The sequence below is a fragment of the Ciona intestinalis genome, chromosome 13 (genome assembly GCF_000224145.3).
Source record: "Ciona intestinalis chromosome 13, KH, whole genome shotgun sequence".
NCBI classification, from domain to species: Eukaryota; Metazoa; Chordata; class Ascidiacea; order Phlebobranchia; family Cionidae; genus Ciona; species Ciona intestinalis.
Window position 1 is genome coordinate 1010230 of NC_020178.2, and position 18248 is coordinate 1028477.

Genomic DNA, 18248 nt, shown 5'->3' on the forward strand with positions numbered 1-18248 from the left:
CAATGACTAAGCTTAATACTAGTAATACTACACCACAACGCGGGAGGCTGGAACGTTCTTTGCGGTTGCTACCCCAGGGTTCGAAAATACATTAAATTTTGTACGGCATTAATTAATTTAAACCGAATATTCACTTAACAAAATATAAAAAATTGCAAGCTTATACAATTTTATACAAAACTGATCAACTTTTTGTTACTTTTTAAGGTTTTAAAAGGTAAAAATGCAAGTTTGAATTATACTATTTTCCCACCCCGTAATGTGTACGTGACCGGCTTCTTTATGCTGTGTCATGCAGCACGCTTTAGGCAAGTTAGTTAGAAACGTAAGCACGCTTACAGGAATGAGTTTACAAGGTAATACTGCCTCAGTATAACCTTAACCTAAATTCTAATTAAAATTTGACATTTTTTCGAACGTAGAGCAATTAAAATTGCAAAACAAATTAAATAAATGTTCTGATCATGCGTTCGCCGCGTGGTCGTATCGTGACATCATGCTACGTAATAAGGACTACTATTACTCACCTAAGCTTTTAACTTACGTAATAACTTTTTTGGTGCGTCACTTTTATTTGTAAACTTTGAAATATACCTATATATATTGTACTGTCGGGTAAAATGGATACCGTTAGCGCATAATATCCAATATTTCCTAATCGTTTTTTATCAATTAACAACGCGTACCATCTTACCTTAACCTACTATATATGCCTTTAAAGAGGCGAAAACTAAAAACTGCGTTGCTAACGCATATTTTAGCGGGGAATTCTTTAACGCCATGAACCTTTCAGACAGCTTAAGCGTAAAAAACATTACTTTTAGCCTATCCGTACATTTTACACATTTTCTCAATGCTGTATGCTTTTGCTCCCCAACCGTTTTGATTACGAAACGCTACCGTACATTTACACGGTCTGTATACTGTACTCACTCGGTTATAAATTAACATATCTAAATAAAACATGGCTGACATAAGCTATTTAAATGGCCTTGCCATCATGACGCAATGGTTGCTCAATACCCATATAGCTATAAGTGCTTTTTAAGTGGAAGTACATAAGAGTACTTACGTTGTGTAAACAATAATGCAAAAGGCCAAAAAGGCACCATTGTAAAACTATATATGTAAAAATATATCTTATTTATAAACTGTACATACCTCGTTTTTTTATGGTTTTTATCTGTACTTTTATTCAAGTACTCTTTACCTGTAACGACTGTCGTTTTGCTGCCAATTTCCTTCTCTTCTTTGTATAATTTTACCTGATATTCGCTACTGCGTCCGAAGAGACAAATAGATTACGTTATGTGTTATGCATTTGAGTGTTTCAATTTCTATGTACATCGTTCATATTAAATCATACGCCTGCAATCTTACACCATGTATATCAGTTTTCAACTACCCGTGCATTTTCTGATGTAACGTTAATGTGTCACCAAAACAGTATTTCGTAGCCACTACGTAAAAGCACGCACTTTACGTTCTAAAAACGTAGCATGGGTAAGCTAGCCTACAGTATAGGTTACGCTAATAATGATTTGTTACCAATACAATTTTGACATATATGACCATTTAATACAAAAATGACAACTTTAAAGCGTTTGGTATTAAACGTAAAAAATAAAAAAAACACTCTACAATGCCACACACTGCCAATTAATATCCCAAATTAACATTTATCAAAGCGCAAAAGACAAAAGTATAGCAGCAAATAACGTTAAAAAAAGCATGAATATAACGCGCCAAAACAAAAAAATAGCTCCACAGCCCCAACTAGCGGAGATATTTTTTTAAATGAAATTCCACATGAGTATGCTGCCGAGTAGGTAAATCGGTTGTTTTCTCGCGTTTTAGTTGTATTAACTGTAAAATTTACACTAAAATAATCCCAACATCGATGATAGTGTACTGTAACAGTATTCTACAAATTGGTATACACAATTAAGGTCTAGAACATAGCAAAATACTATCTAATTATCTTAATTATGTCACAAATTTAAAAAATCTTTTTCTCATAGCAGTATACCTGGCTTTAGGCACCTTAATATAACTCGACAGTGAGAATGAGGTGTATGAATAAACCATGGTTGTCTCGTGTATAAGATGGCACCCATGTTATAACTCGACAGTGAGCATGAAGTGCATAAATACAACATGTGTGTCTGGTGTATAAGAAGACACCCATGTTATAACTCGACAAGAAGCATGAGGTGTATGTACATAACATGCAGCAATTTATTACATGTACTTTAAACTATCGATTAGAATCTGGACACTAAAACGCTAAACCATAACATTGAATTCTAATTTGTTTTTGTTCGATAAAACAACAACAGAACGTAATAAGAGACCACCACTCTATTTGATTGATTAAAAATATTGATTGTAACGGTTTGCGCTATAGCAGTATGGATCGAAAAGCCATTAAAACGAAATCAATGTATTTGGAAATATGGTGGATTAGTCTCGTGGGGTGATGTCTGTTATTGTTAGGTTCTGTCTTATGACAAGTTATTTTATATGTGACCAATGGTGTTGAAATATTATTCGAAAATGTGGTTTATTGTTACTGTTTAAAAACACAAAGTATATAGGGGTAATATGGGACACTTTAAAACGTAATATCCAAATATCCAGATCGTGTTTTAAACAATTAACAACGGTCTGTGGGAGTCGTGAGGATAAAGTTTTATTCTTTGAACGTTTTTTGTTTACTACCGAATGGCATGGAAAAAGGAATAGAAATGAGTCCCATCTTCCCCCATCCTATTATATATAATCTCAATAGAACATCATTTGTGTTTTAAAAAAATGATTTTAGATTTCAATCCTATGCCTTCAATGGACGCAGTAATCCAGAGTCTAGCATTCGGTTGACATTAACAGTCTTTATAACAGACTGCTCCCCCGTATTAAGGTCAGCTTTCTAATATAGAACGATCAATGCGTAGCAACGGTGATGACGTTTCGTTGTGACGTAACCGACATATGTGACTACGGATTTTCCACTGTCTATGGCTCTATGCAATTATATGAATGAATGAATGAATGAATGAATGAATGAATGAATGAATGAATGAATGAATGAATGAATGAAAACGATGTTCGCTAACGTATTCGAAGAGATAATACATAGTTATGTAAGTTAAAGTTTCAGCCAAAAAGATATATAAATCAGGACCAAACCGTACACACTATATACCGATTTCTAAAGCCAGTCTTGTATAAATAGGGAATAAGCCGCCTTGCCCAATGGCTATATACACACAACGACGTACAATGCCTTTACCGAGCAATATGCTTTGCATTATTGATTGTGCACCTCGTCCCTTATAGTTAATAATTGGCCAGTACAAAAAGGGTCATAAATGTTAATGATACGACAGCAATATGCGCCGGGCGCGCATAAAGGTAGCAATATAGTACAATGGACATAAATAATACAATGTCAAAAGCATTAAAAAAAATTTACTTGAAAACCAAGCTATCTTTCGTTTGAATTGGGCATGGATTTAAATATTTCCTGTTTAAAACAATTAACAACGTACACAATAAACACAATTTTTGAATGTTATTTGTTTACTGCCAAATAGGACCAGAAAATAGATTGAAAAGATGTCCCATCCTCCCCCACGTTACTACAACGGTGAATTTATAACATTAACTTGAAAAACGCCTTACATATTTAAGTTTTGGACTACGATTATGTATAAACAGGAGAAATAGAATGAAAAGGTGTCCCATTTTGCCCCACTGCTACAACAGTGAACTTAAAACATGATAAACGCTATACATATTCCCAGCATTGCGATTATTATAATTATCACGTAACACAGCTACGCTTTCAGGCACTAGGATACCTGGAACACGAGATTGAGTAACTTGGTAAATATTTGATAAGCAATCTTGTTAAACAACGACCTTCGCATGCTAACTACAACGAATAAAGGTTATTACTAAGAAGCAGAATACACCCCACTATAAGACCTGCTTCTGGCTTTACTGATTAGGTTTCTAGTATCCCTGTTTTACAGAAATTTCTGCACCCTTAGCTACCCTGTGTTAAAATACTAAAATCTGTATATGCAAAAGCTAAATTTGTTATATAGAAATATACAAGTTAACTTTTAACTGAAATATAGTCTTGTATTTTGAAAGCACTGTAATAACTTTTGTTAGTGATCAGGGGGTTTAGGTTTATAAAAACATAGGCTTTTGGTCAGTTTCTATACAAACATTGCAGTCCATATATATAACACAATTGTCTTCATGTTAAGGGCTGTGGAAAAAGTTTTATTTAACTATAATTTGAAAGTTGGCCCTATGCCTATTAGCTATTAGGCTATTTATAACTTTACTGTAAGGAATTATAAATCTTTTCCAGTTGCTCATTTATTACAATTGATCCAGTTTATTCATTAATTACTAAGTACCTTTAAGCAGTTATACATGCATTTACATATCTGGCAGCACCAAATGTATATGAAATTGTACAAAGTTAGTTGCTATCAAATTTCGGTTAAACAACACAAATACATTATTAAAAGAATTGTTCAATACACTTTGGATTGAAGATTTACATTACTGGCTGTTATCAGCATTTTATAAATAGCTATTAGTCTTTTAAAAACCCATCTGGTATGAAAAACATAGTGTATTTTTCGACGAAAACGTTGGAAAAACGAAACATCGGAAATACACTACGTTTTCATACCAGAAAAGTGTTGCAAGAATAATTACATTATGCCTGGTAGTAGAAGTAACAGAACATTACTGTCTTATTTTCAAACTGTAACATTTAAGTTCATAATGACAAAACATTCTAATTAAAAATAGAAATTTTTAAAAGTTGGATATTTTGAAGAAAGAAATGCTGTTTTAGTTTAGCTTCAAAAACTATTTATTTTCTTAAAAAAAACTTGGGCTGTTTTTAATTGAAGTAAAAGCATCATTTCATAAAAAGTCCTGTTTGTTTGGGGTTTAAAATTATCTTAAAACAATAGCTCTTGTGCATGCATAAGTTAACTTAAAGGGTGACAGATGGATCCATTCGACGCTTCCACCAGATGGAGCCAAACCCACAAAGAGTGACAGAAACAGCAATGACACCAAAAGCCATAAGGGAACCCAACAAACCACGTAGGCGGATATCTAAGGATCGACTTGTGTTTAGACACTAAAATAACACAGTAACACGCCCAATTACACATGTTTTAAATAGGCCCGATACCAGTTTAAATTTCGCCAGGTCAAGAACAGACTTTTAGTAACTTACAAGGGATAGAAAATCTCATATCAGATTATGCACTAAAACCTTTTGGTAGAGTATGCAGTCCAAAATATTCAAGAATTAGGATTTGTTTTAAACCGTTTTAAAAGACCACGAACTAATACCTTTCTACTAAACAGCAAACAGTAAAAGTTTAAACCATTTTTTCAAACCTAAAGCTTGTAAGTGAAAGATTACAAAACAGAATTAATATGGACCTACCTTCGCAGTTTGGCGAAACCAGAGAAATGTCACCACAGTTGGCGCAATAATTCTCGGCTACGCATAATCCGGGCCCACAGTCTTGAACACAGTTAGCTAAAAAATAAAGTAATTTAGCTACAAATGTACTGTAGACACATAGCATGGCACAGGTTTTTATTTATCACTTTGAATAACAGTAGCGAAGATTTGTCTAATACAACCAAGAGAAGAGAACTAGCGGCAAAATTACAGTCGTTAAAAAGACAAAACCACTTAAGTAAAAGTTTCAAATAAAAACCAAGTGCTGTACCAACAAAACGTTTGATGACAGTTCTCACATTTCTGTACAAATTAAAAGTAAATTATATGAGTGGAACTGGGTTGCATTCAAATTCTGTATGTGCTATGTTTTATTAGCCTAACCAGCTTTATAAATAAATACTTTGAATAACTCTACACTAAATAACTTAACACTTATTAAGGAGGTTCAAATTAACTGTCTGATCAGTCTGTAAATATGTACAAGTAACAAAATTTAGTTCTAGAAGGTTTTATAAATTCTGATAATGAAACCTAATCTTTCAAAAATCAAAAAAATGTAAACAAATTTTGTAGTGTAGCTTTATAAAACAAATTTGGCAAACTTGAGCTCTGAAATTAATCTTTCATATTGAAATTAAAAAGCAGCCTTTATAGCAAAGTAATTCAGGCGGCAACGCGTTTCTAAGTTTAGTATAAACATGGCGACAAAGCTTTAGCATTTACCAGTATCATACACTTCAATTCATATGAACGTACAAATTTCTAAATTAAACATTGTTTTTAAATCAAGTGTACCATTTCTTTCATCTAGACTTGACAACGCAACTATTGTAAAAGTTTGCCGGACATTGAAACCACTACCAAAACATAAACATAATATATCAACTTAAACTATTTTGACCCCGATAATTTTTGACTTTGTAGGAAATTTTGTCCCCAAAAATTACAGTATTGCTGTAATAAAACTGTTTTCATGCAGCAATAACACAAAACAGGCATCTATACCATATTGTGTGAAACATTAATATAACCTAACGTCACAGTATAGTCTAGAAAACAGGATATTTTTCGACATACCTTTCTCACAATTGACTCCAGTATATCCTCCTGTGCACCCATTTGCACATTTCCCGGTTATAGGATCACATTTTGGTTGGTTAGCTGTAAAAAATTAAGATCAGAACGAGCAAATGCTTATATTAAAACAAAATCCCCAAAAAATTAGCAAAAAGTGGTCTTAAAATAAAAATTGGAATAATTTTAATTGTTTAAGAAAATGAGAAGAACACTCTTAAAATATTTAAAATACTAAAAAAATACTTACAATCCAAAACATAGCAGTTTCCACAAGCATTCATACAGTCTTCTCCCCAGTGATCGTCAGTGCAGTTTTGCGATGCAACAACGCCTTAAAAAAAGCAGAGTTATTTAACATGTTTAGCAGTATAAACGCCTGTTAAAACACTTTTTACCCATATAAGTGCAAAAACTTACCAATAAACAAAACCAGTGTAATTCCAATAAAAGAATTCATTTTCTTTTTAACTCGTGAGGTATTACCAAAGGTTTTAATTAAACAATTAATTTAACACCTAAAGCCGAAAAAATACGTTAAAATAATAAGAAAAATCCGTACACCTTTAGAAGCATGGCCATTTAAGTTTAGTGAACTACGAAATTGGAATAGAAATAATCTTTTCATAATAAAAAGCGTGAAACTGCGCAGAATAAAAGAAATTTCAGCATGACCTATCGCCTTTGAAACACACCTATATACTGAAAACTCTTATGCATGGCTTGAAACCTAGTTCCAAACGCCTTTTTCTTTTTTGGTATCGAGGTTGCGGGTCATTCGGGGGGTGACCTGACGTCACGATATTGACGTCATAGCGGCTCGGGGAGTAATATTTTATATAAATAGTAACGGAAATAACGTTACTTAGCCAAATAGGACGAAGTAGCTAACATACGCATAAGTAATTAAAAATCAGTAAAAATCACACTGGATACTAAAGAAATTCATTTTTAAAAACGTGACAAAACATTCAAATACCTTTACGAAGGCGAAAGTTCAGGTTTTTAATAAGTAAAAGTAAACACTATCGACAAAATGTTCTTCAATTTTGCAGCACCAATAAAAATGCCCAAAACTTATGCATTAAAACGTAGTAGTACAAAACGTTTATAATACCTTCACGTCTACGGACACGAAATTAATGTTCTAAAAACAAGAAATACGATTTGCTTAAAAACCTTAGCAATAGCGATAAAAATGCACAAATCCTATGCTTTAAACGAGGTGCAAAATATTAGGGTCAAAATAAATTAATGAAAACATAGATTAATGTTGAGAAAAAACATCTGAATTGACCAACGGCAGCTGGAGACGATTTAAAATCAGGATTAAAGCCACGCCTGTAGAATTGCAGCTGCTGTGGAGACGCCGACGGTGGATAGATCAGTTTGTTTATGTTTGAACTCCAATGCTGGGGTGAACACGTCATCAAATGTCAATGTGACGTCTTGATGACGTCATCAGATGTCAAACCCTTATTGAATGTGCAAACTGTAGAGTTGTAGCACATATTTCTCGAAATTTTAATGTATAGCTGTTTTTTAACGTATTTAAACAAAAAAGGGACCACTGCTGAATTGGAGCAATTGCAGTTAAAGTGTCTTGCCCAAGGACACATATGCACACAATGGTAGCGGCGATGAGCCTTGAACTCATATCCTCTGTGCTATAAATGCCCGCTTTTTACTCTGCCACATAGCAGAATATGTGCAGAACTTTTCTCCGACTGCCCGGGGCAATGATTGTAGTCAGACAAGAATTACTAAAACGCTGCAATTATGGATTTGACTTATATCAGGAGAGGTTTCTTTGTGTTGATTTTAACAACCGCGTGTGGAATTACTTTACGCACCGACTGGATATATAATACACCATTAGAAACATTAAGCGCAGAGAAACTACCTGATACGTTACGTAGTTATAACGTATTTGATAGCAGTTCAAGTTTTAAAGAGCAATGTGCCGAGATAATTCAAAAACTACCAAGTCCTAAGACGTATGATAGAAAAGATGGATTTCAAAGGCTACCAGAACGATATTTACGCAACAGAAACCGCATGGACGAAGGTTATAAGTGTGGGAAAGTTTTAAGGCCCAAAATTGATAAAGAAACACCCTGGATGACACTTTTAGTCAAGACGGCACCAAAGAACTTTGAATATCGGAATATAATTAGGAAAACATGGGGTGGCATTCAACAATTTCGAGGGAAGATTTTTAAAGCGATTTTTATGGTGGGTCTAGCGCCATCTGACGACGGCGTGCAAACGAATCTCACGGTTGAAAATGGGAAGTATGGGGATGTACTACAGTGCGATTTTGTGGACGCGTATAACGCATTACCTACAAAGGTATTATAGTAATTACTTGTTAAAAAAACACATAAATATATGTAATAACATAAGTATATAACCGTATCCTTATAACACAGGCGTTCTGTTTCATACACCTCGTGCTCGCTTAAGAGTCACCACGTATGCAACTTGGTGGGTGAATGTTTTTGTGTATGGAGAGTTTTTTTTCAGTGAAAAGTTTCAGTGAAGTGTTTGGTATAAAACAACTGCTGTGTTTAAAACTTTCTTTTTATACTAATCAGGTACTATCTTCACTACGTTGGATTGTTGAAGAAAACGCCACATCCCGCTTCTATTCCGTCACAGACGACGATTGCGTCATCAATATACCATTATTACATGACATATTTACTAAAAAGGATAAAGGCAGTGTTAAAGATAGCTTGGACGACCATAACACGGTATACTGTGGATACAAATACGAAGCAGGAGCAAAACCGTATCGTAATAACTCCTCTAAATGGTGAGTATGAGTTCTATTTTCTCGTCCCATTTGGTATTAAACAAAGAACAATTAAAGAATTATAAAACCGTATCCCCACGACTTCCATAGACCGTTGTTAATTGTTTAAATTTTAAAACACGATCAGGGTATTTAAATATCATGCGCTAGAGGTGTTCCATCTTCCCCCACAGTACTCTCTATAAAAATCCACTAAAAATAACCACAAAGTTACATATGTATTAACTCGTAAGCTGGCACAAGGTGTATGAATCAGATCACCCGTGTTATAACGACTGTCGTTGTTCGGCCTCACAATAAATAACATTTATTTATTCCTTTATACAGGCAGATGTCTATGGACTTATACTCAGCTTCAAACTTTCCCACATACTGCATGGGAGCCATGTGGACTCTTTCATTTGAAATAATTCGTTCCCTCACATGTTTATCTACTGTAACCGACTATGCCGATTTTTACGTAGAAGACGTTTTGATAACAGGTAACAGTATTGGTTTTAATGCTGTGCAAATTATATAACGTGAATGTATTCAATATGGGTATAAGGTCCTGCGGCGTGCCATATAAAGGCCTCAAATTTCATAACATACAGTAGGGTGGGGGAAGATGCGACACCTTCTTATTCTGTTTTCTCGTCCCATTGAGTAGTAAACAAAGAACCTTCAAAGAATTATAAAACCGTATCCCTACAACTCTCATAGACCGTTGTTAAATAATTAAAACACGATCAGGGTATTTGGATATTATGGGCCAAAAGTGTCCCATTTTCCCCACGATACTATACGTCACAACAAACTACGTCACAGGTATTCTGCGAGAGAAATTGGGACAAGGGGAGTCGAATATAAAGAGAATCTGGAAAAGCCATAAAGTCGAGAAACTTCGTTTACTAACATTACATACCGGTAAGATGGAAAAGAAAGAAGGAAAGAAAGCTATGTTTGAACAATGGGAAACATGGTCCAAGAATTTGACTACTGTGAAATAATGTACAGTAGGTTGGGGTAAGATGGTCCATGTTTTCATTCACTTTTATCGTTCCATTTGGTAGTAAACAAAGAATATTTACAGAATTATATAACCGTATTCCCACGACACTGAAATACCGTTGTTAATTTGAAAAAAACATGAGCTGTTAAGTGTTAACGGTATCCATCTTACCCCGCAGTACTATTTAATGTATTCTTCTTCATTAAGCTTAATTTCTAATGAAATTGGAGTTATTTGAATCAACGTGCTATACTCAACTTAAATATTTATTTCGACAGTTAACTTATATTGTTTAAAAATATAGTGTGTATCCTTGGCGCACTTTCTATTTTTACCGTGCCAAAACCGTTTGTTTCAAAAAGCAGAACAGAAAGTGGAACCACAGCATACTGATATGTAACTTGTGACACGTTACTATTTACTAATACTGTGTTCTAAATGGTATAGTAGGTGGGGGTGGGGGGGGTAATGGAACACTTTTTCATCCTATGTTCTCATCCCATTTGGTAGTAAACAAAGAACACTCAAAGAATTATAAAACCGTACCCTCACGACTCCCATAGACCGCTGTTAATTGTTTAACACACGATCAAAATATTTAGATATTATGTGATAAAGATGTCCCATCTGCACCCTCACCCATACTATATGTTTTTCTGTCCATAAGTTTCAGTACGGAAAAAAGACTTAGTTTTTACGCGTTCTCACAGTACTTAGATAGCATTAAATATTAAATATACATACATTGATAACGGTGCAATTACATCTTGACGTGGATCCCAAGCATCCATCATTAATGGGGAATAATAAGATATACAGATATAGTCTGTCCGCTGAGTTATTCTACTTATAAAGGCGTATCATAGCAGCGCAGTTTAGAAAATTTGTTGAAAGAAGTTAATTGGAAATTTGAAAATTCTGCCGTATTTATGTGCTAAAGCGAATTGTAGGCGCATTTTGAGTTATTGTCGGTCAAAATAGTTACTTAAAAAATAGAAAACTCTGTTTTGTAAAAACACTATACCATAATAGGCGCATTTTGAGTCATCGCAAGACAAAATAGGAACTTGAAATTGAAAAGCGCTGTTGTATAGAACAAAATTGGAGAAAAATGTCTTTTGTAAATAACTACACGGATCAACAATTATCGATAACGCTCGACGGTTCTAAAAACTACACAAGAAAGCAACCACAGCAAGGTCCAGCGCCCCTTATAGCAGTAATATCGGTGATAGTTGCACTCGAAATGATGGTGCTACTGTTCGTATTAAAAGTATCGTGGGATAATGAACACGGCCCGAAGAGGAACGAAAGACATCGAATTCTAAAGTTTTTAAAGAACTTGTCGCCGTTGAAAAAAGTAAGTACCGGTTTAATATTTGAGGTAGGAGATAAAGGACATGTGTGAATAAGAGAAGGATTAGCCATTTGGGCAAAATATATGTCTTTTATTATACAATTGGTTTTAACTTAATTTTTGTTCGTTACGTTTTTGTAGCACTAGACCTGGTTTAATGTAGGCATTTTATTTTAATGGTATACATAACACATGACATAAATTGGTATTTATGCTGCTTCCATATTGGGTATATGTGTCGTTAAACAAGACACTTAACAGCGAAGCCTATAGTGATGTCTCGCCCTATATTGCAGATTAAACTTAATTACAAAAAAATAATACGTCAAAATATCAGTTCTAAAAAAGCCTCAAAATTTTAATAGAACTAATATTTTACAGAGTTTCCTAGTTTCCAACTTTATCATAATTTGCGACTCTTCGATTTTCCTGGTACGACTTCTCGTGCCCATTACCTACGACGACATGGTGTGTTCGCTTATGTTACGTGTTACTGGAAGCACTACGTATTCAACCGCAATGACGTCGGTGTACATATATTTATGGGCACGACAGTATTACCTTCATTCGTCTCCAGTATTAAGGGTAATATATAAAGTACAAGTAGGGTGCTGTTGGCATATTTTTATTCCCTTTTCTTGATCCATTTGGTAGTAAACAAGGAGTATTTACCGAAATATATGACAGGGCTACTGCGCGACTCGAGAATGTAGCGTTTAAATATCCCATATTTCCTAAACGTGTTTTTAACCATTAACAGTGCTGTTTTAGACATAGTAGGATACAGGTATATAATTTTGTAAATATTCTTTGTTTACTACCAAATGAAATGGTAAAATTGAAAAAACAAACAATGACCTTACCTCAACCAACTATATTTCTATTTATGCGAATTAGAAACGCATACATCACTCTAAATCTATTATTGCAAACAAATATCTATTTAAATCGATCAGAATTTAATGTTATTTTTTTGTTCAGAATGTTCTACCAAGATGGCTGCCGATATTAAGTAAGTTGTCGCTTCTGCTAACAGTGCTGGCATACGTCATACCCCTTATTATAATATGGGGGATGGCCGGTATAGGGGGGAATTACCGAAACGGAGAATGCTACCATGCAAGTAAGGTTTTGTATATACATATATAAGTATAGTACTGTGGGGTAAGATGGATACGTTAGCACATAATATCCCATATTTTCTAATTGTGTTTCAACAAATAACAACGCTCTTTTAAAGTCGTGAGGATACGGTTATATAATTCTGTAATTATTTTTTGTTTACTACTAAACGCGACAATAAAATAGATAAAAACATGAACCATCTTACTATGACGTGTAATAATGTCTCGCTGTATGGCAGAGTAAACGTTAGAATAATAAAAAAACTACTTTTGAACAGAGAACAATTTATTTCTAGCAGCAACAGCAGAATACATAATTATTTTACAGAAAATTCTTCGGCAGTGTTCCCCATAGTAATGATGGCTACGACCATTGCAACGCAAATTTTTTACGTGTTTCTATTTTATGCAACACTGCGTTTACACAAAAAGGCGAACAAGTCAGCTACTGGCGGAAACGAAACGTTAAGGTAAACGACCGAGGGACATATATCTATACACTATTCTATATGGGCGAGGCACCACCATTGTGAAGTTAACCGAGGCGGCTTGCTATGGAAGACATTATTAGGAGGGTGCCGATTTGAGATTGTTTCGGTTTAATCCAGTGCGATGCGTGAAATATCGCACTGCGAAGCATACAATATCCAAATATAGCTGATCGTGTGTCGAAATTAACACGCGCTTTTAGAACCGCAAGAAAACGGGTATTTAATTCTTTGAATGTTCCTTGTTTCTACCAAATGGGCCAAGAAAAAAATTAAAAACATATTCCATTTTGCTATAAATAATAAGCTAACCACCAACCTTTTTCTTCACCCGCAGGACAGCGTTCAGATGCCTTTGCTTCGCCATCGTGTGTGTTGGCACCGACTGCATGGCTATGGTGGCTATTAAACTAACAGCTTCATCACTGCCTGAAATATACGTTCACCTATTCCCTAAGACCGATCTTCTGTTCAACCTGCTATGCATGTTGTTTTGCTTCAGTACTTTTACAAGGTAAACGATAGGTAAAAATAAATCGTGCTAAAGGTGTATGCTTCCAGTTTTATATCAACAGTGCATTAGTAACCGTAAGAGCATAGGGTAACACTAATTGACACGCGGACGTTTACGGACAACAACCAAAATACAACATACGTCCATATTACTTACGGATGCTGGTGTTTATGCATTGTATAGCCGTCAGTAAATTCATGTTACCCTAATTATTAGGACTTGCCCGTTATAACTGACTAAACACTTCCATACCGTTTACACATACTCTGCTATTTGACACTCTACTAATACTTGTAACTGACGGAGCACTGCTGAAGTCAAATCCTTCTGAAGGCAGTTTAGCATTGGCCACCAAATCAGACGCTGCGTTTCAAGCGCCTGCGCTTTTGGTGGCGCAGTAATCAGTGTAATAGGCCTGTGGAAATACGTACGGATATTGGGACCTAACATGACTTGGATCTTTACTATATAAAGCTATACTATTAGGTTTGTAAAAGTCCCATATACATTATTAGTATCATAGATATGTGTTTTACATGTGGTATATATGGTAGGGTTGGGGAGAAGATGGGACACCGTTTCATTTTATTTTCTCGTCCCATTTGGTAGTAAACAAAAAACATTCAAAGAATTACGAAACCGTATCCTCACGACTCCCATAGACCGTTGTTAATTGTTTAAAACACGATCAGGATATTTGGTGATTATGTGTTAAAGGTGTCCCATATTCCCCCACACTACTGTATACCGACTTAACTGTACGCAGTATTTATAATCTGCCTTGTAGTAACTATTTATATTTAATCTATTCTGTTATACACCACAGTACAATGAAAAGAGCCGCCAACATTCTGACTTGTGGGCATTACCAAATAACTGACGACTCCAACCAACCACAAAACAGGAGTTCTCTAAAATCTGTGGTTGTGACGTCACACATGGATGACGTATAAGATTTCGATGTGCGGTATAAAAAATGTACAGAAATGTAAATAATAAATTGGTAAATTGTTAATGTAAGATTGTCATGAGTTTGTTATTGTACTCTGTTTTCGTAGAAGGAAAGTCGAAGCAAAACGACCGTTGGTAAAAACATGCTAAGGGTAAAAGTCATATAGTAGGGGGAAGGGGGGAGATGGGATCCCATTACTATATAATATCCAATTGTCGAGATCGTATTTTAAATAATTAAAAGCAGGCTATGGGAGTCGTAAGGATATGATTTTATAATTCTTTGATTGTTCTTTGTTTACTACCAAAATGTACGAGAAAATAGAATGAAAAGGTGTCCCATCTTCCCCCATTCTATTATATATAAAGTAAACCGTTCAAATACAAGTTTAGATTTCCTACGTTTATAATTGCGCTTACATGAGCAGTGAAGCGTGTCTGGATATCACGTTGCAGTGACGTCCATATGGTTAGGAAGCAAACAAAGGTACAGCCACGTTGGCATCTTTTTAATAGAACATAACAACGTATCGTGTAGACTCGAGTACTGTAGCGGTGCTTATGCAAGGCAAGGCAATTAGAGTTGTAGCTTGGCGTTCATGTTTACATATTACTCTAACACAAGGTGTTTTGAATGAATGTATAATATATCCTCGCGTTGCTGAAAAACGACAGTCGTTATAACACAGATGTTCTGTTTCATACACTTCGTGCTTGCTTATGAGTCAACGCATATGTAGCTTTGTTGGTTTAAAATTATTGCAAAGTTACTTGATTAAGTTTAAGGTAAGCGCAGCGCAGAGTAAGGCGGTAAACATCAGTAATAAAGTAAGGGGTATTTGGGACAGCACAGCATGCGACGTATAATGTTGCTGCAGTTTATAGTGTGAATAGCCGTGTATGCTAGCTGGAGTGTATATTGACTTTAACGAGGAATGGTAGCAAAACAACAGTCGTTAATTAAAAATAGACTCGTAATATCCGCTTATATTCAAACAGCAGATATCGCTTCTTTAAATTTTATTGTCACCTCTAGCGACTTTAACTCTACAGTAAACTTTGCCATAACTTTCGCAGAAAGGAGAAAAACCAAATCGCTAGCGCTGAAAATTAGCAGTTTATAGCAAGCAGCTGAGGTTACGTGGGTTACTCTAAGTTAAAACGCATTAACATTCGTATTTATAGCGGTTATATTTAAAAAAAAGTTTCATATCCAATGTTAACTTCCCATATAGGTTATATAGGGAATCAAGCCAGTTTAAACCAGAATGATCCAGTTTAGCCATATACTGGATAAGTTCGGTGGTATAGGGCCGTCCCAGTTGATTCTATTCTTCCTGGTATCGTATTACAACATCAGCAAAGGAGCTAACTCGATATCAACTGTGTTTATCGCGTACATTCCAAACAAAAGGTAAGAACAACTATAATGCATGGCGCAAGTCAACTGTAATGAATTCCGTAAAGAAATGAACATGGCAGGAAAATGACTATAATACGATATATGGTATATGCGTTCAACGACTGACGTTTTTGCTATTCACATTTTTAGTAATTTAATTACTTTGATCTTAATTAAATGCATGAATGAATGAATGTTGCATACACCTCGTGCCCGCTCACGAGTTACCACATATGTAACTTGGTGGGAAATGGGTGCTAAACTGATATTCATGCTTTTATACAGATGCAACGTACCACCATTAGACAACCCTACAGCTTATCCAAACTTAACAGAGCAGGACATATTGAATTACACGACATCATACGATGATGGTACACAGCAATACGATACTTGTGTTCGGTTCGTACCTTACTGTGTTTGCTTATGTTCAACACGTAAAAAGTAATGACGTAATCAATCGTGACGTAATTAAACGTGACGCAATCATTTATGGCGCATGAAATTAAAATGTTATCAAACGTAACGTAATAAACTATAACGTAATAAGTTATGACGACATCAAAGGTGACGTAATTAAACATAACGTCATCAAAGGTGACGTAATTAAACATGACGTCATCAAACGTGACGCAGGTACGGGTACAACTTGAGCACATGCACTGGGGACTTGAGTTGTGTCAATCAATCTTACCCCAGCATCGCATGCGATAAAGGATATCATTATGACGATTCACTATTCACAAAGACCATTATTACTGAGGTATAGTTGAGTGGGGTAAGATGGTACAATAGGCTGGGGTTAGATGGTTTATTAGGCTGAGTAAGATAGTGCATGTTTTTATTCTCTTTTCTACGTTGCATTTGGTAGTAAACAAAGAATATTTACAGAATTATATAACCGCATCCTTACGATTCTAAAAGAGCGTTGTTAATTTTTAAAAACACGATTACGAAATATTGGATATTATGTGCTAACGGTTTCCATCTTACCCCACAGTATTATATATACAACTGTCAGTTCTGCCCCTAATAATTTTCATTACAGTTCAACCTTGTATGTGACCGAAAATATTTGAATGCATTATCCACGTCTTTCTATTACATAGGGATGCTAGTCGGATCTTTTTTATTTGGAAGCACTGCTGATCGGTAATTATGCGTTAATATAATTTGGTAATCAGCATATTATGGTGTATCAATATGAATATACCATGTGTGGCTGGTGTATAAAAAGACTCGTCAGTAAGCATAAGACGGTTGGCAATTCTGCTTATGTGGTTTATCTGTTTTAATACGGTGTTTGCGAACCATGGTAGCAAACACTGTGACGTATGTGGTATAGGGACAAGGGTCAGTTCACGGGACATTATCTATCTATTGTTTAAACACACATGATCTATTTGTATGATGGCCCGGATTTCTGCGGTTGAATTGTGGCATGGTGTATTTATACACCCCATGCTTACTGTCAAGTTATAACATGGGTGTCTTCTTATACACCAGACACACATAGTGTATTTTATACACCTCATGCTCACTGTCGAGTTATAACATGGGTGTCTTTTTATACACCAGACACACATGGTGTATTCATACACCTCATGTTCAACATCAAGTTATAATGCATATCTTTCCACAGGTTTGGACGTAAACCCACCATTATAGCGACATTTATTGGCACACTTGGTTGCATGGTTGGTGTTACGTTTAGCACAACTGTTGAGATGTACACCGTTTTTAGAACGGGCACCGCTCTTTTTCTAGCAGGGGCATCTATTGGCAGTTTCGTTTACGGTAAGATTAACATATATAGTAGGGTGGGGGAAGACGGGACACCTTTAGCACATGATATCCGAATATCCCGATCGAGTTTTAAACAATAAACAACGGTCTGTGAGAGTCGTAAAGATATGGTTTTATGATTCTTTGAATGTTCTTTGTTTACTGCAATATGTACAAAAAAATGAAATGAAAACGTATTAAATCTTATCTAAGTCTACTATGGGTT

The 18248-nt window shown here is 35.2% G+C and overlaps 4 protein-coding genes across 6 annotated transcripts; 3 read left to right on the plus strand and 1 right to left on the minus strand.

Moving 5' to 3' along the window:
- Positions 1-4379: 4379 nt before the first annotated feature.
- On the minus strand, positions 4380-7160 carry LOC100181187 (multiple epidermal growth factor-like domains protein 10). The gene is made up of 5 exons (XM_002128925.5): positions 7013-7160; positions 6843-6926; positions 6596-6679; positions 5495-5590; positions 4380-5154 (listed from the first exon to the last, which is right to left on the minus strand). The coding sequence occupies exons 1-5, from the start codon at positions 7050-7052 to the stop codon at positions 5030-5032; spliced, it is 429 nt and encodes a 142-aa protein (XP_002128961.1). The 5' UTR covers positions 7053-7160; the 3' UTR covers positions 4380-5029.
- A 1128-nt stretch (positions 7161-8288) lies between these two features.
- LOC100183536 (beta-1,3-galactosyltransferase 1) lies at positions 8289-11149 on the plus strand. Its single transcript, XM_002128829.4, has 4 exons — positions 8289-8944; positions 9190-9410; positions 9738-9892; positions 10218-11149. Exons 1-4 carry the CDS (start codon positions 8372-8374, stop codon positions 10397-10399), a joined length of 1131 nt encoding a protein of 376 aa, XP_002128865.1. The 5' UTR covers positions 8289-8371; the 3' UTR covers positions 10400-11149.
- Positions 11150-11271: 122 nt separating this feature from the next.
- Positions 11272-14909, plus strand: LOC104266376. The gene is made up of 6 exons (XM_018814627.2): positions 11272-11761; positions 12140-12343; positions 12740-12881; positions 13211-13352; positions 13708-13884; positions 14711-14909. The coding sequence occupies exons 1-6, from the start codon at positions 11513-11515 to the stop codon at positions 14835-14837; spliced, it is 1041 nt and encodes a 346-aa protein (XP_018670172.2). The 5' UTR covers positions 11272-11512; the 3' UTR covers positions 14838-14909.
- Positions 14910-16051: 1142 nt separating this feature from the next.
- LOC113474815 (solute carrier family 22 member 4-like) lies at positions 16052-18143 on the plus strand. 3 transcript variants are annotated; one of them, XR_003396508.1, is made up of 5 exons: positions 16052-16249; positions 16523-16639; positions 16835-17000; positions 17286-17389; positions 17880-18135. XR_003396508.1 is itself a non-coding variant. In XM_026837295.1 (5 exons), the coding sequence occupies exons 1-5, from the start codon at positions 16104-16106 to the stop codon at positions 18121-18123; spliced, it is 738 nt and encodes a 245-aa protein (XP_026693096.1). In that variant the 5' UTR covers positions 16052-16103; the 3' UTR covers positions 18124-18143. The 3 variants fall into 3 exon arrangements, 2 of the variants coding, with proteins under 2 accessions (XP_026693096.1, XP_026693097.1); XM_026837295.1 differs by having other exon boundaries at positions 16874-17000; positions 17880-18143; XM_026837296.1 differs by having other exon boundaries at positions 16874-17000; positions 17816-18134.
- Positions 18144-18248: the final 105 nt, after the last annotated feature.

Excerpts from the sequence above, each read along its gene's own strand:
- LOC100183536 (XM_002128829.4), top strand. The coding sequence starts at position 8,372 with ATGGATTTGACTTATATCAGGAGAGGTTTCTTTGTGTTGATTTTAACA. Across the intron at positions 8,945-9,189 it reads ATAACGCATTACCTACAAAG|GTACTATCTTCACTACGTTG; the intron begins GTATTATAGTAA and ends TATACTAATCAG. Across the intron at positions 9,893-10,217 it reads AGAAGACGTTTTGATAACAG|GTATTCTGCGAGAGAAATTG; the intron begins GTAACAGTATTG and ends ACTACGTCACAG.
- LOC104266376 (XM_018814627.2), top strand. The coding sequence starts at position 11,513 with ATGTCTTTTGTAAATAACTACACGGATCAACAATTATCGATAACGCTC. Across the intron at positions 12,344-12,739 it reads ATTCGTCTCCAGTATTAAGG|AATGTTCTACCAAGATGGCT; the intron begins GTAATATATAAA and ends TTTTTTGTTCAG. Across the intron at positions 13,353-13,707 it reads GGCGGAAACGAAACGTTAAG|GACAGCGTTCAGATGCCTTT; the intron begins GTAAACGACCGA and ends CTTCACCCGCAG.
- LOC100181187 (XM_002128925.5), bottom strand. The coding sequence starts at position 7,052 with ATGAATTCTTTTATTGGAATTACACTGGTTTTGTTTATTG. Across the intron at positions 6,680-6,842 it reads AAACTGCTATGTTTTGGATT|CTAACCAACCAAAATGTGAT; the intron begins GTAAGTATTTTT and ends AATTTTTTACAG. Across the intron at positions 5,155-5,494 it reads GGTTTCGCCAAACTGCGAAG|ATATCCGCCTACGTGGTTTG; the intron begins GTAGGTCCATAT and ends GTCGATCCTTAG.
- LOC113474815 (XM_026837295.1), top strand. The coding sequence starts at position 16,104 with ATGATCCAGTTTAGCCATATACTGGATAAGTTCGGTGGTATAGGGCCG. Across the intron at positions 16,250-16,522 it reads GCGTACATTCCAAACAAAAG|ATGCAACGTACCACCATTAG; the intron begins GTAAGAACAACT and ends GCTTTTATACAG. Across the intron at positions 17,001-17,285 it reads CAAAGACCATTATTACTGAG|TTCAACCTTGTATGTGACCG; the intron begins GTATAGTTGAGT and ends TTTTCATTACAG.